At 37.9% G+C, this 24,952-nt stretch overlaps 1 protein-coding gene across 2 annotated transcripts; it reads right to left on the minus strand.

The window, feature by feature from the left end:
* hbs (hibris) lies at positions 1–24,395 on the minus strand. Of its 2 annotated transcripts, none has more exons than XM_068288461.1 (12): positions 24,008–24,395; positions 5,674–6,243; positions 5,447–5,617; positions 5,089–5,379; positions 4,726–5,025; positions 4,366–4,656; positions 4,003–4,305; positions 3,653–3,937; positions 3,303–3,584; positions 2,435–3,240; positions 1,952–2,335; positions 1–1,402 (listed from the first exon to the last, which is right to left on the minus strand). In XM_068288461.1, exons 1-12 carry the CDS (start codon positions 24,045–24,047, stop codon positions 1,394–1,396), a joined length of 3,732 nt encoding a protein of 1,243 aa, XP_068144562.1. In that variant the 5' UTR covers positions 24,048–24,395; the 3' UTR covers positions 1–1,393. The 2 variants fall into 2 exon arrangements, with proteins under 2 accessions (XP_068144562.1, XP_068144561.1); XM_068288460.1 differs by having other exon boundaries at positions 1,952–2,356.
* Positions 24,396–24,952: the final 557 nt, after the last annotated feature.

Consider the following 24,952-nt stretch of genomic DNA (forward strand, 5'->3'; position numbering starts at 1 on the left):
TTTTGGATACAATAAATATTTGGCGCAATATTTTAATTATTTTTTTGTGTTTTTTTCTTCTTTTGTTTTGCTTTTTTATCATGTATGTATATAATTTATTGTCCCATGCATGATAAATGCTGAACTCGTTCAATCCTCAATCTATATATATTTCTTTATTTATGGTAAATATGTCGTTCTTGTTTTCTAACAAAACTCAGGCTTAAGAATATGATTCGAATGCTTGAATGGAAATTTCATTAAAAATCGTTTTTTACGCTTTTCTGTGTTCAGGGCTTTTATATGTATTTATGTATATATATATATATGTATATTTATATGTATGAGTCTATATATATGTATGTATATAGTAAAGATAATATATTAAATGTCTATATCTAAAACTTGAACAACTTGCTAATGAGATTGAGTCATGACTCGACAGACTCGATTTGTTTGAGTTCTAATTATATTTATGCTAGTTACTAAAAATGCGTAATTGCTATTTCGTAAACTCCTTCTGGGATGGGATCGGGGAAAAAACTGTCTAGAAATTAATTTATGTATATACTAAATAGTACTTGAATGTTATATTTGTATATTGTTTATATATTTTCATTTTTGAGTGTGCTATTTTGTGTTTGGTGGCCTGTTTGTGGTTGATAATTTTTGAGATTTTATTTTTGTAGGAGGTGTTTTACGTTAGCATTCAAAGTTATTAATACATACATATGTATATGAGTGTACTACTACATAGAAAGAGTGTTTTTTCTTTGTTTTTTTTTTTTTCTATTATGTTTAGTGTACCCGTGGCCCCTTTTCAGCCAGAAACGAGACCCAAAATGCCATGATTGATGTCTAAGCAGGTTTTTGGGATTTACTCTGATTTTAGCCATTGACGACGTTAGGCTTTGCGTGTTGAGAGTAGGTTGATATCTACTTCTTTAAAAATGACACAGAGCTTTTTTTTCTTTCAAGGGGTACAGGTACTTATCACAGCCTTCGAGCGCCTTTCTGCCTGCCATCCATCTATCCATCCATCCAGCTATCTATCCATCGCATGCAAATGTTTTTTCTCAAAAAACATTCAACATGTTTTATCCATTTGCGCTCCCAATAATAATCAACGTCATATACATAATAATTATAATAAAAAACATAAAAAACGAACAGACAAACCTACAAGAAGAAAAAACAGTCAACAACCAAACGTGAAGAAACACTCTGAAAAATCACGAAAAGTCTAATTGAATTTTCATTTCTGTTTGTGGTTTGGTGATGTGTGATGTATGTCAATCAGTCTAGCTGGGATTGGTTTGTTTTTCATGTTGAGTTTTTTATTTTTGGCTGCTGTTTTTCTCTTGCTTTGTGGCTTGACTTTGAAGAACGCAAATGTTGTTGCACGGCTGACGGCCTAGTAAGTCTGTAAAAGAGTGATGGCAAGGGTGGGAAAAGAAGGGAGACAAGATAACGATGGGTTATTAGATATATGTAAATGTCATGATGTTGATGCTCAAATTGTTCCTGAAAGGTGTATGTCAAACTAATAAGACAAAATCAAAAAAAAATTTGAACAGTTTTTAAAATATTTTTCTTATTCTTTACCGAAAGATTTAAGCTAAAATTCCTTAAATATTTTCTTGGCTTGTCTTTCTTATTTCATACTTCTGCTTTCTATTGTCATTTCGTTGCCCTAGTTGCTTGGTCCTTGTGCTGGTAATTACATTTTCTCAGTACATCATTCATTTGCTGCATTAATTCTCTCCAATTGATTTTTATTACACATTTTACTATTGCTTTTTCTGATTTTCCCACTTTTTCCTTCCGAGTTGTTATTTATATTTTCTACACTTCTACGCGCTCCATTCCTAAGACTTTAAATGGAAATTCTAAGCATTCTCTTTTGATTTAGTTGCTTGCCCAAAAATGTAACACCTTTTTGTTTGAAATTTGTTTATGTTTTTCAACTTACCACCGGCGGATAGGACATGTATTTGTCACTCATATTGAAATAAGAACCATCTGCTGGCGGCGCCGGCGATGGCGAGGATATATAACTGCCTTTAATTACCAAAGATGAGGCAGGCGATGGTGATGGTATATAGAGACCATTTGAGATCAACATGTGATCATCTTTTGAACGCATGGGCATGCCGTCGATTAAGCCTGTGGCACTATTACGCTGACTATGACGCTTCGGATTGGGTAGAGTGCGTGTAAAGTCAGGATTACATAACGGATAGGGTGGTGTACACATGGAACTCTCTTGATATTTGGGTGGATATGCAGTCGATTGTATGATGTCAACATTCTCCACAAGATATGTGGAGGCGGCTGTCTTCTTTTGGACATCCGCCTGCAATGCAGTGATGGGTAGCTGATTAGATTAGAATTAAAATGCAAATGAGTTTAATGTTACAAGATGTTAGTTGATGAGAGCTATATGAATGCTTACCTTATACACAGATTGATTGTCATCCTTGGAGTAGACATCATCGTTACTGGGTTCGGTTTCACCTTGGGATTTATTTTGTCGTCTGATGACAAACCAAGCCACCAGAGCGGCATTAAGTACTAGCAGGACCATGGCAGCCGAAGTAATGCCAATTATCATTACATTGGGCAACTCATCCTTTTCTGTATATTCTGCTGAGTGAGGTTGCGATCCTTTGCCCATAGTTAGCTTGATGTCGGGTAGGAATTTACTGCCACCTGCCTCATTGGCAGCCATCACAGAGAAATAATAGGTTGCACCCGGTTTAAGGCCATCTAAAGTCATATTCTGATGTCCTGGCTTGGCATCAACATACTTATATTTATCACCATCGCCGTGTTGACGGAACCGCAGACGATAATAGACCTGCATGCCGCCATCAAAACCGGGGATCCACATTAGCTCCACACCAGTATCACTCACATTACCCACTCTCAGCTGGAGGGGAACATCCGGACGTGTCGGCTTACTGAATTCTAAAGTGGCACTAGCTTGTCCCAGATTATTACGTACCACACACTCATAATGGCCATAGTCATCGGCAGCGGTATTCTCAATCAAAAGGGCAGACTCATAGACCAGTGCATCTACCTGTCGTTCTACACTCTTGAATTTCTGTCTACGTTGCATCTTTAGATCCTTGCCATGACGTCGCCAAATGAAACTGGGCTGCGGTGAAGCCAAGGCCCGGCATATGAGCTGGGCACGCACGCCCGGACGAGCAGCAAAACGTGTGAAACTCGGCGAATGCTCAATTTCAGGAGCAGCTGGAACAAAGAAAATTTCAAATTTAGGAAAAACCAAGGAGGAATCACCTTTCTCGACTTACTTTGCACTACCAGAAGAACATTATGAGCAGCCACAGGTCCTCGTTGATTATCTACGATGCAAGTGAAATTACCAATGTCACTACGTTGCACATTTTCAATCTGCAGATAGGCAGTTCCATTCTCAAAACTCGCCACAGTACGGGAAGCGAGATCATAGCCCTCCCTTGACCACCTGACATAGGATGCCTCTAAAGGTCGGGCCTGAATGTGGCAGGCCAAAACGGCCTGTTCGCCAGCCATGAAGCTTTGCCCTTCACTAACTGAGGTAATGGTTGGAGCATCTGCAAAATATGTGTACACAACTTAAGCACAATTTCTCGCAAGTGAAGAAATTTCTCCCTTTACTTACATTCAACCATAACTTGAATCTCTATCAAAGCACTGCCCTGACTGTTACTAGCTTCACACAAATAGATTCCAGCATCATTGCGATTGAGTTTACTGATATTAAGTCTGGAACCATCCGAAATCAAACGCTGACCACTTAGCGGATCTTTGCTGATAGGTAAACCATCTTTAGTCCAGGTATAGGTTATAGTCATGGGATTGCCATTGGCCACAAGTTCCACTTGCAAAGGAGAGCCCTCAATGCCCACAAAACTTGTTGACTGACTTGCCTCAAATTTGGGTGGATCTAAAAAAAAGAAGGGACAAAATCACACTCTTCGCCGGGGCACTCCACTCCTGGTATTGACTTACAGAGAATGTCTAAGCTGATGGTTTCATGGACACTGCGCTGCAAGACTTCATTGTGACTCTGACAAGTGTACACAATGCCATCAAGATCTTGAGTTATATTTACAGACATTTCCAGTGTAGATACCGAACCACCCCAGAGACCTGGTTTGTTGGCCAAATTGACACCCTCCACAGGAATGCCATCCTTCCACCAACTGATTTTAGCTGGCGGATTGCTAGAGCTGGAGTCACAGATTAGTTTGGCTCGTAAGCCAGGCACCAAATTACGTGGGACCACACTAATTTTAACCGTTTCTGGGGGGACTATATAGAGAAGGGAAGATTATTGAAGGATTCCTGGTTTACTTGAGGGAGGTTACTTACAATGAACTCCCAAAGTTTTGGTTGCAAATAGTGGTATGTCAATGGCCGCATTCTGTACTTCACACTTGTAAATGGCATTGTTGTCAGAGGCATTAATCAAGAGTGATAATTCTGAAATGATCTTGTTATCCAACACTTTTGAGGCGGCATTCAAGCGTTTGTCATTTTTATACCACTGCAGCGAAGGTGGAGGATTTCCACCCGCTGAGCTACATTGAAGTTTAAGTATGGAGCCAGAGACTAGAATATCTCCATCATTATAACCAGTTACCAAAGGCGGAGAGGGAGGATCTAGTTACAGAGAGGCACAAATGGGTTAGTTCCTTGGTGAATCCTTTCCATATTCTTTCTTTTACTCACATAGAACATTAACTGTGTGGGATCCTATGACATTTTGTGTCAACTCTTTATTGAGCGCATGACAAACAGCTAAAAAGGTGCGACTCTGGGTATCGATGTTAAATGAGATATTGGAACTGCTGACCCATCCACCATCTATGCTGGAAGTTGTCTTATAGCTGCTATTGTTAAAAGGACGACCATTCAATGACCAGGTTATACTGGCAGCAGGATTCGATGGGGCGGTTACACAACTCAATTGCACTGAATCTCCAACTTTAGCCTGAGTGGCACCACTCAAGTATACATCTTTGGGGGCATCTGTTGATGTAGGATTGATTGGTCAGAGAGGGTAAGAAACACATCTTCTCGTTGGAAACTTACATAACACTGTTAAATTGAGTTCGGCTTTCAGAGGCGTGGTCGAAAGCAAATTTTTGGCTTCACAAAGCAAAGTGGCACCATTATCCTCCGATGAGGCGGTAAATTTATATACATTCTCCGATAGACGGCCCGAAGTGCGTTGCGGTGAATTAATGGCCACACCATTGCGATACCAAACCAACTGAGCTGGTGGATTGCCACCACGACTGCGACAAGCGATAGACATTTGTTGGCCACGGCGCACAGTTTCACCCTGACTGTAACCCTCAAAAAACGGTGGACCAGGTGGGTCTACGAAATAAGATACGATGGCGAATAAGAAATAACCCTAGTCATGAAGACATTTGTCTCAACTTACATAGGACAGAGAGTTGAACTTGTGCCCGCATGGGTACATCTGGTGGCAAAGCCTTATGACGTGCCTCACACGAATATTCCCTATAGTCATCCTCTGAATGTGGTTGTAAATGCAATGTCGAACTTGTGGTGAATCTTTTGACCGCCGTTTGATTGATCGACACCAAGGGCACTGATAATGGCACTCGGTTAATTTTACCACTCATTATACAGTTTTAAGGTACTTACCTATATCGACTGGTACATCGCCCTGATACCAGACTATTTCCGCTGCCGGATTGGCATTTTCTGCTATGCATTTCAGAGTTAGATTCTGTTTCTCTACCACCTCTACTTTGGCATTACGTGCATAGCCCTCAATCATAATGGTGCTGGGAGCGGCCACTATACTCAATTTGGCGTTTGCTCTAATGGCTGGATTACCTACTGCAGGGCCCACCTGACATTGATACTCTGCATCATCCTCGAGAGTGGCATTCTTGATTTGAAGGTTGTAAATGCCATGCTTAGCATCCACAAGCACGGAATAGCGTGGAAATCCGGGTATAACCGCCGAGAAACCCAATGCAAAACCATCTTTAGTCCATTGTACTTTACCCGAACGCGAGGCAACCTCACAACGTAATAGAGTGTCCGTACCCTCAAGTATTTGCAGATCGTGTGGGGTAATGCGAAACTTTTGCACAGCGGGTAAACTAGTCGCAGTAGCTGTAGTCGCTGTTGCTATCGATGCCGATGGCGATTCCGATGGCGGTGCCTGAGCCTCTACCCTGGCATTGCTGCAGCCGATGGCGGCAACTGGAAAAACGAAAACGAGAAAGAGAGTGTGAGTAGGGAAATTTGCTTGGTTAATCGGCACGTTCGACATTTGCTCACGTAGTTGCCAAGTGCATACACGGCACATGGGAACCCCGAAAGTACAGAACACAGAGAATACAGTTCAATTGGCAACCAAATCGACATCACATCGACCTGTCAGACTCAGAGAGTTCACCCAGTTTTTACAGCCCACACACACAAACACACACCAGAAACACACATAAAATACACATTACTTAAGCGTAAAGCCTCGACGACGTAGCTCAGTCACATCGCACTAATTTGGTACAACGTTTTCTTCCTCTCCTTGTGTGAGCTCACACATGTGTCAAGCCAGGCATTGAGACATGTATATATAGATGGTCTTGTCTCTCCTTCATTTCTCTGTCTTTCCGTTCCAACAACCCACACCTAAGACGAAAGTAGGTCTACAGCTTGCGGCTCATTAACATTAAAATGTCTTAAAGAAGAAAAAAAAAATAGCCCTGGCCACGTTTCGATATCAAATTGAACAGCCCACTCTTCCAAATGACTCTTTGTGCCCGTATGTGTCTATCTGCGCCGACCTAATCAACATTAGGGCAATCTACATAGGTAACAGAAAACAAGCCGCACAAGCACATTGTCACAAATCCACAAAAACTGTTGACAAAACAAAGCCAACCAACAATTTATCAAAACTTGTCAATTTAGTAAAAATTTCTATAAATCGTTTTCACAACTAAAGACTGCTGTTAATAGATTAACAATTAATCTACACAGTTTTGCAACCAGCTTCTTTAAATAAATTGCCAATTATCAGCCATAAATTAAGCTCAACTGCAAGATACGAAAAACAAGTTTAATTAGTTGCCAAACAAATTTTATATATACATGCAACTGGTTCTCTAGCCACTGTGCAAATGACAGTCTGTTAGATCACTGCGTGAGTCTTTTGGTCTTTGGGAACTTGAAGAAACAAACATTTTGTGTCGTGGACTTCATCAATGGATTAATTGATTATTTGTCGTAGAAGAAGTAGATGACAACGACCAAAAACATTTTCAGTATGTCCCAAAGGAAATGAATGTGGACAAGGAGTGAGAATGATGGAAGTGAGTGACTAAGTAAGGCCACCCACAAGTCAGCTCATTTTTTGTCGATTTGCATGTGACATGCATTTTCGCTTGGGCCAAAGTTCAAGCAATTAACTCACACACAAACACAAAGTCTGGGAGACAATTGAGAGACAGTTGACCAACTCTGCCCTGGCAGAACATTTCCTGCGGCAATTAACCAACAAGAAAATACAATAAAAAAAACGAGACGAAGACTACAAGAATAACTGCACAACTTGACAGGTTTTTTTTGCTTGTCCGACCCGGACGACAGCATTGCATACAACTCATTTAGTGTCATTACTATGAGAAAGAGAGGGAAAGGAAGGGGGAAATAAACTGGGTGAGGGGAAGTAACCCTTGGCTTGGCCTCCTGTTTTCAAGAAAGACAATAAGCAGCGGGTAATTGTCACACATATGCAGAAAGCAGGAGGTATACAAACACACAGGATGAGCCTCCACACAACACAAAGAAATCCTTGAAGTGTGACAGTGTAGGAAGCAATGAAAAAAGACAACACACAAACACGACATGACAACGACGACGACGACACAAAAAAAAAAAACACAAAATTGTAAAGTGAAGTGCAAAGTAAATGAAAGATGAGAGCCTGCAATGGCCTAAAACCGGTTACCATTTCATTTCATTTCATTCATGGGTCTTTTCGTTCCAAGCCATGGTCAAGACCTGCTGCTAGCCAACAGCAGATGTATGTATACTGTGTGTAAGAGGCAGTAATTGTCAACTTGGTCCCACAAATTGTACGCAAACTAAAACTAACAGCTTAACCACAAAACGTTCTTCGATGTCCATGTGGATGTGCATGAGGATGACGACGATGATAATGACGTTATCCCCCCGTGATCCTATTCCTTTTTGGCCACAAGTTAAGTGTGTGTAGTAGTTTCTCTCTCAGCTCAAGTCACAAAAGCCTACTAATAGTTTTTTGGCCTCTTTTTTTTAGGGGTAGGAAACAAAAGACATGAGTAAAGTTCTTGCGATTGTGTACAAAACTCGTGAGTGACGAAAACTTTGCCTTTAAAATGTAAATCGATCCACTTTATCCAACTCCAACTGCAATTGCAACTGCCACTGCAACTTGAAGGCGTCAGGAAGTCAAAAAGTCAGGAAATGCTAAACGAAAACAAAGTTGATTTTTAGTCAATATTGTTTGCCATGTGTTATGAAGTTTGCTTTAAATGGCAAATCGCTAAAAAAAAAACGATTTTGAATTTATAACAAAGACGACTTAAAGTTAAGGATTCACCAACTACACAAAAGAAGAAGAAGTATTGAGTCATTCCAGCCATAATAGATTTGAATCCCTAAGACTTGACTCGTTGATTATTTTCACTTGTGAATTTTATAAGAAACTATATTTTTACTTATATTGACATCGTTTTCTGCACATTTCTATATAGAGATGTGATGCATTGAAGTATTTCTTGACACGCTGTCATCTCTAGCAGCTGCCACATATACATACATACACAGCACATATTCTTCACTATTGTTGGGTCCACTACACTGGATGTTCGTGTGGCAATGGCAAGCGAAGCGCAACGCCGGATGTCGCACTAATGGTCAAACGCATCTCACAACCCCTACCCTACCTTGGACTAGACTCCTTTTTTGCCCCTGCCTGACTGCCTGCCTTCCAATTGCTTGCTCTAGTCACAGTTCCTCTGTTGCTTTGTAAGTTAAACTATCTACAAGTCATTAACTCATACAAAGCCAGGCACAACTGTCGCCCGCAGAGGCCTACGACAGAGAGAGAGAGAGAGAGAGAGAGACAGAGAGGGATAGATAAAAGCAGATTCTGAAGTGGCCTGGACCTGAGATCTGCTGGACCAAACGCACAATCTTCCTTTCTACTCTTACGTTGTTTTAGTGCCTTTTTTCCTCCTCTGTCTTGACGTTTTCTGTTTTTTCTTCCTTCTCTCTTATCAAGACCAGTTTAGTTCTCTCCGTCTTTGTCTGCTCTTCTGTGTCTCTCTTTTCCTTTCCTCTCTGTTTGTTGGTAACTTCAATGCGTTAATGGAAAATATTGTGGCATATCACAGGAAATCCGGTGAGGTTTTTTTTGGCTTTACTCTGCTTTTTGTTTTTGTTTTTCTTGTTTTTGCTTTGGTTTTTGGCATTTTTTCCGTTTTCGGCTGGCAGGACATGGAGCAGCAAAAAGCTCCAGCCGGGATACTCATACTCACTTGCTTACAGCATTTACTCGCTTTGACAAAATTAACGGGCACATAAATCTCTTGACTGGGTTTTGCGGCTTTGCGTTATAAATTTAATTAAAAACATTTTTTTGCGCCCATTTTTATCTCTCAGTTGTTGTTTTTTCGGTTTGTTAACTGAACAAATGTCTTTTATTATATTGATTAAAGGGGCTTTGTTGTTGTCAGAGGGCGGGCTAAGTGTTTGAAACGACGAAAAATTGTTTTAAATGTTTTTAGCCATGACAATTATTTCTCTCCTCCACAAACATATAAGCCGTTCCCTTTCTCTGTATCGAGTGGCGTGGGGCCTTGGGCTTATCATCTTGAGTGTAGTAAGAGAAATGATGGCTAACAGGGTACTGCCATTTCTAGTACTTTCATTTCTCATTTCATTTCCATTTCTTTAGTACTCAAGTAGGTATTACCATGGATGACAAGAGATGTGTAACATAAGCTGGCTAAAAAAGAATCTTGTTGATGCTGCTGCTCTCCGATGATAATCTCATGAGTAACAAATTGCTTATCGAATTTCTAGTAATTCGTGCCACTATGTCGTCTCATATATCGATTTCAACGAGCGAAATATTAAGAACTTTGACAATTCTTCTTTGACTGTATTATCTTTTGAATGCGGGTAGGGGGAAGGCTCTATGGCTGCGTCCCGCTTCACTTCTTAGAGTTGGTATTTAAATACATATACATACATAGCTATGTACATACATATAACGTCTTTCCGAAATTAAAATGTCTTTTATTTCAGTAACTCAGGACTTTAATTTTAGTTGTAGATCATTCACAAAATTATACTCTTATCTTCACCCTTATACTCTCAGTCTATAAGCAAGTGTTCTGAAACGTTTACTTAATCAGTAATAAATTAATTGGCATTCAATATTCAAAATCGCTCATAAGTATAAGGAAAATATATCGTGTTTATAGAGTACCATATTAGGATTAAACAACTGTACATTGTCTAAACACATTCCTTAACTTTGGTAGTTATCCCTATATAATATTTTTGTGCCATCTCATGTGCTCCATTGTTTCCCAGGCGGATTCCAGCCATTGCCATATTCGTCGTCTGTCCCTTTCTTAATAGACTCCCTGCTGAAATTTCCTTTGGCCCCCATCTATATTAAGAAAAAAAAACAAAAACAGAAAAAAATGCAGCATAATTACAACCCCTGGCTGGCTGGTTGGCTTCACTCTCATTTGTGCACATCTCACTCTATTCCAGCTCTGACTCTTGGTCTGACTCCATCTCTTTTAACCGGCTCTGACTCCGACTGCGACTTGGACTTGGTAACACAAACAAAATGCTGGTCATTTGTTTTTATGTAAATAAAAATGCGCTTCCATGTTGTGCATATTTAAGCCCCTTCCTCGTCCCCCTTTTGACTGCTCCTCTTTTTTTTTTTTTTACTTTTAAAAAAATTCTACCTCAAAGTTTTACTTCCAGAGACTTTTCTGTCTGAAATGTTTTTTTGTTTTACTTACAAACATTTCGGTTTCTCTGTGTGTCTGTGAGGAAAAGCGCAAAGCAAATTTCTTTTCCTTTTTCTGCAAATTCACTTCCGTCCAGAGATGATCACAAAACAAAAAGCGAAAAAAATTAACGATAACCAACACCAAAAAAAAAAAAAAAAAAACAAAAAGCAAAAAGATGGTGGCAGAAAATAGCCAGCAACTTGGTTTTTTTGCAATAAAAATAAATAGCAGTTTATGAAAATTTGCCAAAATACAACAAACAAAAGAAATGAGGATGAAAATAATAAGAAATAGGAACAAAAACAACAAAGTCATGAAAATGGAGTGACTTTTCCTGTTTGGTTGTTGCTGTGGGAATGCGACTAAAATTTTTTTTGGTTTTATTGTGGACAGAATGTTTGGATCTTTTTGCTGCTTTTTGGCTTTGGTTTTTTTTTTTTTTTTTTTTGCCTTGGCCATTTAAAAGGCGTTGACACTCCCCACTAGCACAAACGCCCTCTTACCTCACGCCTGCTCATCTCTCTCGAGCCCCACCCTGCGTTACACCTAAAGCAAATTTGTGCTAACGAGTTGTCGTTGGCAGAAAGCCTTCAATAGGCCCATGTTGTCTTTGTGCTAAATTGAACCAATTTTTTCTCGTTTTTTTCCTCTCTCTGTTACCTCTTCTTTCCACTTCCCCGCCCGCACTGTACTTCTTTTAGGTTTATTTCCTATTGCGCTTTCATTTTGTTTGTCTTTTTTGCCATTTGTTTTTCTTCTGGTATATACTACAAACATATTTTGCTGTTTTATGTTTTTGCAGCACTTTGCGCGTCAAGTGAGTGAAAACTCGAATGCGAATACGACTGTGAATATGTGTGAATGCCGGAGCGAATGTGATGCGCTTTCAGGAGGGGGTACAGAAGCACCTATTCATGCGTGGTGAAACCATGAAGGGAGGGGAGGCGGTGTGCGGTGGAGTTGGGGCTGACTGGCCTACGTATGTACATATATGTATGTTTATTTGTACCAATGTCAGCGGCCCATGTCACGGATGTGAATTGCTAGAGATGAGCCAATGTGAAATTGATATTACAATTTTATGCTTGTGCGCATCACGGCAACCTCTAAACCAATGATCAGGTAGGGATTGTCGGGAAACAAGTTGGGACCACAGGGCTCTAAACAAAAAAGGTTTTAAAAATGAGTCAAACAAATGGAAACTATTAAGCTATAGCTGAAAAATAAAAATACCCAAAATTATCTTATAAATATATTTATAAGAAGGCCACGAATTCCTTTAAAAGGTTGCCTCAACTACAAACACAACTAACTCCAGCCCTGCTTGCAAAAACTAATTTAGATAGACAGACAGACCCCTTTTCCAATTTTAGATATCCGACTCAATGTGATGAACTGCATTTGCATATAAATATTAAGCTCTAGCTTATGTATAAACTCTATCGAATCCAATAATATATTTGATTTTAGTCAACTTTGATGAAAATGATTCCGATCTGATTGAAGAGAGGTACAGTCTTATAGGATCATGCCAAGCAATAATACTTTATTGCTTTTCAGTTGTATTTAATTTCAGTCACTTGCACTATATTGGTGTGGTTTCAAACGGGGCGATTGTAGGTGGGTTGGGGCCTGCAGGATGTTGCTGGAAGGTGTCAATGGCACATAGTTGCTGCTGCTGTTGCTGTTGGCTGCTCCTCCTACATGTCTCGTCGCATGTCTCTGTGACTCTGAATGTACATAGTCACAGCTGAAGTTGAAGCTGCGGTGGCGGTGGCTGCCACTGCCACTTGGAAGGATGGCTATGATGCTGCTGGCAGGGAAACGAGGAGAAGGCAGTGATGTCGGTGGCATTGCATTTTCGGTCATTATTCAACGTCATTGCAGTTTGGCGCGTTGCTGCAGCTCGCTTGGCAGTTTCAATGATGCATAATTTGTAACGTTATATAAAATGCGAAACCGTGTTGTTGATATTTTTTATGCTAATTGCATGTAAGTGAAAGATACATACACATACACACACACCCAGCACTGTCTGTAATTATGTTGAAGAGAAAAAAGAAAGTTGACAGTTAGGTGGCGTCAACGACAGCAACAGCAAACAAGTTGCAACTGCAACTGCGCCCATAACCAACAACTCACAGTTCCATACATATTTATCCACATATATGTGTATGTATCTGTAGCATACAGGTTAGGTGTTTGCATCTGATATATGCATGCAATTATGCATGACGCTTTCACAGATGTCAGAAAGATAACAAAAAAGCAACAATAAAAAAACCAAAATTATTGGGTTAAAGATATGTAACGTGCGAAGATGAAAGAAGAAACGGATTTAAAGTCTCTAGAAGATAGAACTAGAAGACGAAGGCAAAGAAAAACTTCTTCGCGACTGTTGAAAACTGTTATTAAAGTCTTCCTCTTGCCCACAGGGAGGTAACTGGGCTACCTAAAGAGTAAAAAAATAACGGTTCTACAATTTAATAGTTATTCGATCTGGCCAGAGATACCTGAACACCTGACAACCCTATCAAATAAGGCACCATCAAAATCTCTTTCATAAACTGCTCATCAATTTCACACTTTGTTTTTAATGCTTTCTTAGCTAAGCTAACAAAAAAACCCCTCAAAAAAATTAACTATTCTCTACTTTTCGAGAACTAGTAAATAATGGCAAAAACAACACCCAACTACCATATAGCAATTAATTAAGTTTAGTACTCTATGGCATATGCCATTAACCAACAACGACTACCACGACGACGTCGTAGAAGATGGTCATAAAAACTCGCGTTTTACTTGCCCCGAAACCCAAACCCAAAAACCTGAAACTGAACCCCCAAAAAGCGGAAGCAGCCATTAAAGGCAACGGCAAAACTCAGATAGATAATAATATTTATATGTACATATGTATATACTTATATAGTATATGGGAAGCAACACCACCCCGACATGAGCGAAAACATAAAAATTCATTAGAAGTACTTTCAATAAATTATCAAAGCTCTTTTGCCTCTCTTTAAGTACTGACTTACTCGATGAGCAATTGAATATGCGAAAGATATCTATGGTCATTAATCTCGAGACATTGACGAGCAGCACCAGCCATGACGGTGGTGGAGAGGGGGCAGAGGAAGAGAGTTCTATATATCCTAACTCGATTGCCAATTTAGCTATGCAAATGGCGGAGAAAAAAAGGCAAAGTTGATGTTGATTTTCAAGTGCTGCCAATTAACAGGCATGGCAGAGCAGAGTGAATCGATATTTACTCAATTAATTTATAACTTCCGCAACAGAGAGGAAAAAAGAAGCAGTAGCGGCAGCAGCAGCAGCAGCACCGATTTTTCATTCATTCATAAAAAAATCGACGGCGACAACGATGAGGCAGAAAGTCAACCATCAAACCAAAAGCTGCTGAAGCCTTGTGTCAGCGCCTACTAAACGAAGCAGAGTTTCGTCTTCAATGTCTTCTCCCCTCTTAGGTACACAGGAAGCAATCATCGTGATACAAGTCATATTAACTTACGCTGGGCTCACAACAAACCAGGCAAAAAAAAAAAAAAACAACAACAAGAAACAGAAGAATCACAGTGCAAAAATAAGAAAAAAAATTAACGAGAAAAAGCTAAAAAAAAAAAACAGAAGTTTGGAGACCCCAGCTGGATATCTGGATCTGAGGCTGAGAGCTGTGTTGAGCATATGTTGTCCGACAACTTTGCGCATGCGAAAGTTGTTGCAGTTTCAGTTTGAGAAAACTATCAATGAAGGCGGAGACCTGCTGCTACCACAAAACCACTCTTCCACTTCAGCACCACTTGCCACTTCTTCTCAGGCTTCCCGAACGCGGCGCACAAAATGCGAGCAGGTGCAGCAGTGGCTGCACACACTCTGACAGACATTTTCATAATGATGGATGGCCATATGTACATGTGCATGGGAATTTATATACATACGTACATATGTATAAACCTATATGTAGGTACATACAAACAAGTGTGAGACGCGCCTAAGCCGGTTTCTGACTGTTGCAAGTCAGTTGGTTGTTGTTGTTGTGCCATAATTAAACTTAGCCCCTCAAAAAAAAAAAAAGCAACAACAAAAAACACCAACAAAACTCAAAAGTATACGGTAACAGGCTAAAAAAGTGGACTAAAAAATTGAATTAATAACAAGTTAACAAAACGAAAACTAAAGAACGCGACAATGCGAAAACTGTTTTTCTCTTCACCTCAAAAACATTGCCTAATTTTAAGAATAATTTGAGTAACGAAATTTTTATATATAGCTTACAATAGTCTGATGATGGATGAACTGGTTTGTAAGAAAGAAGTATGCGACATCATCTAGCACCTACTCAAAAGTGTCAAATCCAAACAAAACATAAACTGATTGATATGTGTATGTTGACCTACCTATATATACATGCATATATAGGATTCTAGTAAGGGGATAAATTTTGAAAATCAGACTTAATCTAGACTTATTGATTGACTCATTGCAGTGTCTACACGTCAATACATCAATCTAGTCATCATAATAGAAGTAGAAAATAAATTAAACTGAAAACAATTAAGAAATTTTCCGGGCAGTGATAGCATTATGAATCATTTTCAAAGGCTCTTTCTTAAACATTACTGCCATAACTCTACTTTATGGTTACACAATTAGCTACATTACCTAAAATACGTTATACAATTGCAGAGTTTGAGGCGTTACTACCCTCTATGTAAATCTCCATTTGAATGGCAATAATATTAATACCCTAGATGTCTGATGCTCCCTATAGATATATGTAGTTATAGATACCGTAACACCAATCTTTATCTCAAATTTTAGTCCTTTATTTGCTAATAATTAATACTGTGCACAAAGTATTTCTCTATTCATAATTAAATAACTGAATATTTTTGCCATATAAAAAAAAACCTTTTGATCACCTCAATCTCATCTTATAAGTATGTATGTATGTATATACATATATATACGAATGTCTCTTGGCCAACAACTGACTGACTGGCTGGGAGATTATCCACATTATACCTTTTGGGTGTATTTTCGTGTTGTTGTTATTGTTTTTGATGTTTGGCTTGTGTTAATTTTGACAAATGAACAAATGGATTTGGAAATGAATTTGGTTTCTGGGCATATTTTACTCACACTTGCACACACAGACACACAAGAAGATGAAGAGCATTGTCTATAATTTACAAGTTCTGACTAAACTGCGACGACAACAACTACAATAACAAAAACAACTTGGCTTGACTTGGCCTGGCCTAGCTTGGTCTTTTGCCTAATTACGACTTTGTCTTTTGTCTTTGGCCTCAAACTAATCAGCTTGAAGCCATTAATCTGGCTCTGTGTAGTGTGCCTCTTCCTCAGTCTTCTCAGTTTCAGTTTCTGTCTCTTGCATTCGTTATATCTATCTAACTGTCTGTCGTTCCATCTGTATCTTTGTATCTATTTCTTGATTATCTAACTTTTGAGTGGAGTTTCGGTGTTTTTCTGTCGTTTTTTCATTTGGGGAGTCAAATGCTATGCTTGAGCGAGTCGACAAGATAACTTGAATTTCTGGCTGTGACGCGCTTGACTGACTTTTTAGTTCTTTTTGCTGCTGGCCACCTTACATTACCTACGAACAATAAGCTAAAAAAAAAGTAAAATTAAAACTACTCATTATTAAGCAAAAGTGCAAAATAAAATGTGGTTTTAATGTCCATTAAAATTGTCCATTAAACAAAAAAACACAGAGTCTACCTGAATCTGAGACCCGCATAAGTTCACACGGAATTGTTTCCAAAACAGCATAATGAGCGATATCCTTGAGATATTTATAAATAGATAGATATTTCAAAACACAAAATTCAAAACATTTTAAGCGGCATACATAAATAAAAATTAAACAAAAACCCCAAAAAAAGTAAAACAAACAAATTGGAAAAGGCAATAGATGAATGGCACACTAACAGCTTTTGCCTAGAGTGTGCGGGTACATGGCTATAAAAATAATAAAAAACAACATATTTTTAAACATATACATGTGTACCCCAAATGAATGAAAGAAAAACCAGATAAAATACAATCGATTATGTATATTAAATCAATTTGCATATGGAAGAGAGAATATGAATTTATTATCATCAATATTTTCGCTTAAATATTTGAAATGATAAAAAAAATTTTATCCATTTTTTTTAATCAATTATTCACTTTTTACGATGTGATCGAGATTTTTTTGCTTTATAATTGGAGTGCTTTAATCAGCAAACGAGAGAGACTGCTATAAAAGTATAGGGCTGAGATTTTTCATTACCTTTGGAGGTGTTGAAACGATCGTTAATAACTCTCGAGTTCTTAAATTTTTTAAAAGCAGCCGATGACATAAATCTTATGCATTTAAACAGTATTAAACTCCAATTAAAATAAAATACCATTACAAAAATCTTTTTAATTCAATTTTATACATTTATTGATACAAATTGTTGAATAATTAAAAAGATTTGAAAATCGTGAATCAGATATTGCAAAACATTTGAATTTATAATTGTGTGAACCTATAAAATCTGTCAGCAAACTGAATAATATTGAATTGTCTAAGTCGGACTTTACTTGGACAGAAAACTTTAACTTGCTGACCATCGGCACCTACTATAACATTTCAAAGACATTTTCGTGGATCTTACGAAACAAAGTTCTAAAATATTAATGTTAGTTGTTATGTAGCAATCAAGTTTGGCGCTGTTCTCAAAAAATATGTTGTTTGACCTTTCGGCGAGACAAACAAACTCAAACCGATTTAAGACATGCCAGACATTGTAATTATGCAGCTGTCACATATATATGTACATACATGCATAGATCGGTATACCTATAGACGTACAGACATTGGCATTTGCCATTGCATTAGCGACAAGTGCATTTGCACAACTCTCTCGTCGATGGTCGATTGTCGGCCAATCCAGCTTGGTATTAAACTAAGCCATTTGGAGAGAGACAGAAAGAAGGAGGGGAGAGTCCAAAGACAAAAGGCAACAAAAGAGTAAAAGAAAAAAGAGTTAAAGCCAGGTGCGTGCCTTGCTTGCCCTGGCCAGAGACTGACTACGATTCCGACTCTGAGAGACATTGCCCAGCTAAATTTAAATTCAGTTTAAGCCCACGTCGTCGTTTTGATATCTTGTGTGTGTGTGTGTTTGTGTGGGAGGGCGAGGGGGGAATTGATGGTGTAGGGCGGTGGAGGCTTGGGGTCTCTGTAAACCATTCATATGGTGGCCATTCATAAACCCGTATTTTTTCGTACCAAAAGCACGTAGGCTGCTGCTGCTGTTGCTGTCGATTGCGCTTTGCCTGCGTCTTAGTTAGTCTGTCGAACTGGTTTTGCCTTCTGCTTTGATTTCTTTATGAGTCTATTGCTTGAACCATTTTTTACTACCTTCATTTAAAAGAAAAAAAAAAAGAAAGAAAAACGAAATGATTTTTTATTCAAATATCCCTTAGAGAGCCGCCGACACTTAACTCACACACACACAAAGGAGAGGTAGTTAGGCACCAGCTTTTGTCCCCTATTCCCAAAGTGTGCCCAAAATCTTCTCAACTTAACACATTAAACTTGGCCCATGCAACAAAATAATATATGCGTATATAAACGAAATATTAATTTTTTTCTTTTTTCAACGACAAGTCTTCACGACTTTGAGATGCTCTTCCGAAGTTAGTTAAGTCATTTTGACCCTGACCCTTTTGGAAGACTTTCAGGTAGTTAGAGCTACTTAAATATAGGACCCGGGCTTACAAAGGACATTACTATTCACTTTAGGTTTTGATTGAGATAAGAACAAAGAAGTAGTTGAAGAATCATTACCTAGAGCTAATCGTTAATGGAAAGTAAGAGAACACAAGAAATGTTACCGAACTGGGTATAAAAAGAAAAGGAGTAGATTTTTCATAGGTTTCCAAGTGCTTCCTTTTTGCCTATTACCTCTATTAAACGACGTTTTATAGGGTATAAAAACTTCAGCTCTTACTTTCTATCACTCAACCAACTTCCTTCCCTATCTATTTTTTTTTGGCTGCGAAAAAACTTTTACGAGACCCACTAAATAATATTTTTTGCCATTTTGTTATTTTGTTGCATATTTTAGGGCGCTTTTCCCGTTTTCGGCACAACTTTTCCTTCAACGCACTGGCTAATTTATTTTCATAGACTTTTTCCGAGCCAAGCGAAAATATTGTGGCTCCAGTCGGTTTTCCATCTCCTCTGCATTTTCCACCTAGGTGTTCTCTATGATTTTTATGCTTTTGAATTTATGACTAATAAAATTTGTCAATTTTTTGTTCTTCATATTCCATTTTTCGTTGTCTCTTTCTCCCTTATGAACGTGCATGTGTGTGTGTGGGTGTTGGACCTAGGTTTAACCCACGCGTTGTTGTATTTTATTTAATTTTTTTCTTTTTTTGTTGTTGTTAGATTTTACTTTTTTGTGGGTTGACAAACAAATAAAAAAATAGATACATATGTATATACATACTTAAATATATATATATATATACCCCTATCGTAAACCGGTAAAACCAGACGAGCCAAGTTATAAAATCATCAAATTCAGTTCTCTCTGTGTCCCTAAATATTGTCAATCGTTTTTGCCGAAAAAAGAAAAACTAAACATTAATTTGGCCATTTAGTTTTTGTTTGGAAATTTATTGGATTAATTGTTTAAACAAGAAAAACGCAAAATACGAAAGCGAAAGTGAATTTTTTTGGTATATTCTCTGCGGTTTCCTTTCCAATTTATGTTTAGTCGATTTCGTTCTGTTTGAAATATTTAAGTGAATCGACAAATTCTTGTCAAAGTTCAGACAAGAGGGCAATAATAATTTTTGTGTGTTTTCTTTATTAATTAATTAAAGATGAAAAGACCCCCCAAATCATCTACTTCCCGCTCTCTCTCCCTTTCTCTCTTTATCTATCTATCTCTCTCTATGGTACTCTGGTCAACAGCTTAATCATCTAAAATGCTCATGAAGCAGAAAATAATTAATGTTAATGCCTTTCGAACTGGGCCTGAAAATGGGAAATGTTACTGAGTCTCTGCTCTGGCTTCTAATTTGTGCGGAGACCGCAAAGTTCATAGCAAATTAGTTGATTAGTTTAACGTTGACTGGCCCCCCTAACGGAATGAGGGACGGGACAAGGGGAGCAAGAGGGGCTGTAGGAGAATGGCTCCCGAATCTCTGTTAGCATTTGCAGGCCACATTTGTTCAGCTGCAAATTTTATAATTCAATCAGTGCCTGGCAAACAACATACACACACAGGGAGAGAATTACACACCAGCAAATACACACAAAGAGACTTGGTAATGCGGCAATTTGGCGGCCAAACGTTCGAAAGGGAGCTATGAGGGATGGGTAGCAGGAGAAGCAACAAAATGGACTGGAGGAGCTTCTTGTTTCGCGTGAGTCAAATGCGTTTTATTGTGAATTTATTAAGCGTGCCCAAGGCGAACATTAAATGCTTGGCTTGCTCGGTGACAAGAGTGTTTGGGTTTGGGATTGGGATCAGCATTGCTATGATTAAGGGTCTACCCCCATAAAGATAGCCAAAAAAAGCGAAGGAGAAACGGTTAACGGTGGCTCAAGAAATGGCAAAAGTTTTCATAGTTTATTTTGGTTATTAACTTTAGAGATTAAAGTTATTGAATTACTTGGAAAACAGAAATTATATATACAGAAGCCTACACAATTTTATAACTCGAAATACTGCCCAACTTATTCTATATTTAAGAAGAAAGAAAAGTTCAAAATATTTAAAATTGGTATAAGAACAGAGTCTAAATATAGAATTATAGTACATTATTTCATTTGTTAAGAAGCCCCGATCAGACATTGAAAATCACATCACATTCACATACACCCGAACGCCAGCCCAATTTGTTGACTTTTGGCATTATTTTTTGCATAAATTGCATGTATGTAGAAATGGAATTTCATGAAATTTGCACAATTTACCAATTCGTTTTCAAGATATGCACCTTTCATATACATAGATGCAGGTATATAATCTTGGATCACATCCAAATGGCACAACTTTGCTTAAGCTGCCATTTTGTTGCTGTTGTTAGTACAGGGAATTGCGGTCAGTCAGTATGTTTTTTTCATCTCCATTTTTTCATGTTCTGCTTTCAATCTGAGCAAACTACAAAAAAATTAAAAGCTAGCCTTATATGTGGGCTAACTATGGTACTTCATTCGCACTTTTGTGTTGATTCTAAAGCCCAACCCCATAACCTGTTCGTCATACAACGAGTATGTAATTCATTTTTTTGCTTTACTTAATCAGAGCAAGTGGCTTTTAGTTGGCTCTCTTACTGGTTCACTTGACTAGTAAGTAGTTGGCCAAGCGATTAGTCCAAGCTTTCTGAGTTCAATGCACTGCAAATCCACACTGTACTGGAGGAGGAGGACAGGAGGGATTTTTTAATTCAATTTGCCTACGTAAATCTGGGTATGATAAACCTACATTTGGTAGACGACGGGATTTGCTTAAGAAATGGACAACAAAAGAGATTTCACAAATTCCATTTAACCGCATCCTCAATTTTCTGCTGGAGGAAACCAGCAGCAGCAGCAGAAAACAAAAAACGCAAACAACCCAAAAAGGCACACATGAAGAAATGTGTACAGAAAGAAAGATATAGAGTAATAATAATCATAATTTTTTCTAGGTTGGTTGGAGCTATTTGCTACACATGGCACTCGCTCATCGCACATTTCGGGGCAGGTGTTTTTCTTGGCGGTTTTTATTCTCTTCATTTTTTTCGGGCTTGTTTATTTGCCTTTTGCAGCTTGACTTGAATTAATTCCTGAACGCGTGCAAATGTGGCGAGAAGACAGAGAGAGAAGGGGAACTGTGTAGTCTGTGTCCAAGATGATGATGATGATGATGATGGCAAAAGCAGCTGCTTCTGAGCGTGCGCCAAATTGTGGTAATGATGGTTGCTAACCTGCTAGCTAGAGGGTAGCCAGACAGCCAGTCAGCCAACCAGCCATCCTTTTCAGAATTAAATTTACTTGAATTAACTTGACTTGACTGAAGTGCTGGAATTGGCATTCGAATTGGAATTGGTATTGCAGATGGAGTTGGAGTTTGACATGAGCTAATGCCAGGATGAAATTCCACGAAATCTCATTTCATTTGTATATAAATATTTAATTGTCGACAAAATTCAACAGAATTGTGGCCCGAATGGGCATAAACGTATACATATGTATAACTTATTTGTGATATCAAATAATAAGTTATACATGAATTGAGAAGGCAATAATTACAAATGATTTTCAATTCAACCAAAATAACTTCAAAATTAATCCCGTAATTCTTGTAAAACGAAGCCCTAAAGACATTGTCAATGACTTGTGGTTGATGAAGAAAGTCAATTGAAACATGATAAAAATTTTTATAATTTTCATTTGAATTTTAAAGTTAAGAAGTATAAGATAATTAATTTTTTTACTCTCTATTAGTTTATGTCTACATTCCAAGAAAACTGACTTATTAAGTACTCACAATTCAAGTAGACCTAATATACTTTTAAAAGATTAGTATTTTAGTATTAAATTACTTTTGATAAAATCTTGTTGTCCCTTTCGTTAAAAAGGATTAAAAAAATCTACAATAGAAGCAAAAAATGTCTTTGCATTCAACTAAAATATATAGCAGATTTCATTGAATGCATCAGTTAGAGAGAAAGACAAACCATCAAACTTCCCGTCGTCGTATTTCTTTTTAGACCTGCCTCTAATCCATATTAGAACTGTTGTCCATGTCTTTATCAATTTGAGCGCCGCATTGCTTTAAGACAATTCACACAATGATTATAATCGAAAAAGATTTTCAATGCCCACTAATAAATTCGTCATGTTGAATCAAAATAAAATCTTCATATGTACATAGTGTTAACTAACTGTCGATTGACCGTTATAATGTAAGAAAATTAACACTCTTCTCATAAATAAATCAAAAATAGAATACACCAAGAAAAATTGTATCGAAAATGCAAATGCCTTAATTTCCTTTTTCCAATTAGCAGGCAAACAATAAAACAAAAGACAAAAACACAAAATTAATTGAAAAACTACCCAGACTCAGATTCAGACAACGAAAGTACCCGGTAAACAATACTCGGAAACTGTTTTGTGTCCGTCCGTTGAAATCGAGCATCGGAGGCAAGCGTAAAAGATGGTAAAAATTAAATTATGTGTGCCACAAGAGTTCGCCCAGAATTATGTCGCATAAATCAAATAAACAGTTAAAAGAAAAAAATAAAAAAAAAAAAAAACAAAAGTAAAAAGAAAACACAAAAAGGTATACGATAAACTTTTGCATTTAAAGAAGCAAACTAGAGGGCAAGAGAGAGGCGGAAGTGGGGGCTGAAGTTTGCAGCAGATGTAGGTGAGGCATTAAAGCAACACTTGGGACACTGTGGCAAAAACAATTTTCGCTATTCGTTGCTGTTTTTTCTTTTTGGTTGACTATTTATTTATTGCGAAGTAAAAACCGCAGAGCAGAGAAAAACAAGTGTTTAAATGTCAACAGCAAGCGGCAGCAGCAGCACAGAAAACCAAAAAGAGCGAGAAAAACCAGCAGCCAACAGCAGCCAAAAGCAGTCAACAACAGTAGTTGGCCAAAAGGAGACCCCGACGCCGAAGCTAAGCCACTATTCATATGGCAGAGATAACTAACTACTAGACGGGAACTCATCTTCATTTTTGTCTATTTCTTTTTTTTATGTTGTTGGTGGCTCTTTTGCTGTTAAAATGTCATGAACTTTTGCACAGCGGTCAGAAGCATCTATGAGATACTTTTTTTTTATTTTTACTGTCTGTGGTTATCTGTGTGCACATGTAAAAATATAAAAAATTAAAAAAAATTAAAACTTACCCGTAAGCCAGACAAATGTCAAAGTTATCCAAAACTGCATTTTGTTGCTCTCCGCGTCTCAGTTGTTGGTGTTTGTTGATTTTGGCTTGTAACTTCTTTTGCTGTCTTTTATGATTTCAAGTTATCTATATTTTCAAAACTACAGATAGTTATACTGTTTAATTATTGACTCGCACATCTTGACACATGCACTAAACACACACACACACACATAGAAAACACACAAAATCACCCACTAAAATATCGTTAGATATATGTATGTATTTCCTTTTTTTGTTTGACAAACTGTTGATCGAGTTGCATGTATTTTGATTTTCAGTTGCGCCTTTTTTCTTGTTTTACGTTTCGTTTTCAATTCGTTTGGGATAAATTTTCGTACGCGACTACGTCAATGTGCCTCGGCGGACCGTTAAAGACTGAATAGTATCTTCAACCCGAAGCCAGACTCAGACAATCAACCATATACCATGTTTGATATCATATAGAGTTTTGTATAAGTTCTCTCTTAACCGAGACACAAACCTACGAAAAGTAGCGCCTGCAACCCACAGTCAAACCTGCCCCAGAGGTTGCTTGTTCGAGTTTGCAACTTGCAACTTGATTGCCGGTGTCTTGGCTAAGTGAGGACTTATACAAAATTAAGAAACAAAATTCTTGTAAATCGCAGAGACTTTTGTAAAATGATATAATTTTTATTTTTTCTTTGGCTTAAATTTTGTGTTTTTTTTTTTTTTACATTTTTGAACTGTTTTCGATTTGTGTGTTCTCAGCACCAACATCTCGTCAGTGTTTCGTCTATCCTTGAGAACCTTTCTCAATAAATTTCGTTTTAGTACATCGACTTCGTGTTATTTTCTCGCAACTGCGCAGAGTCCTTCGTGTTACTCTACTAAAACTCCACTCAAATATTATTATTTTGCAGAACTCTACTATTTCTAACCATAG

The sequence above is a fragment of the Drosophila tropicalis genome, unplaced genomic scaffold (genome assembly GCF_018151085.1).
Source record: "Drosophila tropicalis isolate 14030-0801.00 unplaced genomic scaffold, ASM1815108v1 contig_593, whole genome shotgun sequence".
Classification (NCBI taxonomy): Eukaryota; Metazoa; Arthropoda; class Insecta; order Diptera; family Drosophilidae; genus Drosophila; species Drosophila tropicalis.

What these genes read in the sequence shown, in the direction of transcription:
- hbs (XM_068288460.1), bottom strand. Translation starts at nt 24,047, where the DNA reads ATGCAGTTTTGGATAACTTTGACATTTGTCTGGCTTACGG. An exon ending in CATCAGCTTAGACATTCTCT is followed by an intron (nt 3,938 to 4,002) that starts GTAAGTCAATAC and finishes TCTTTTTTTTAG; the next exon opens with ATCCACCCAAATTTGAGGCA. An exon ending in ACAATCAATCTGTGTATAAG is followed by an intron (nt 2,357 to 2,434) that starts GTAAGCATTCAT and finishes TAATCTAATCAG; the next exon opens with CTACCCATCACTGCATTGCA.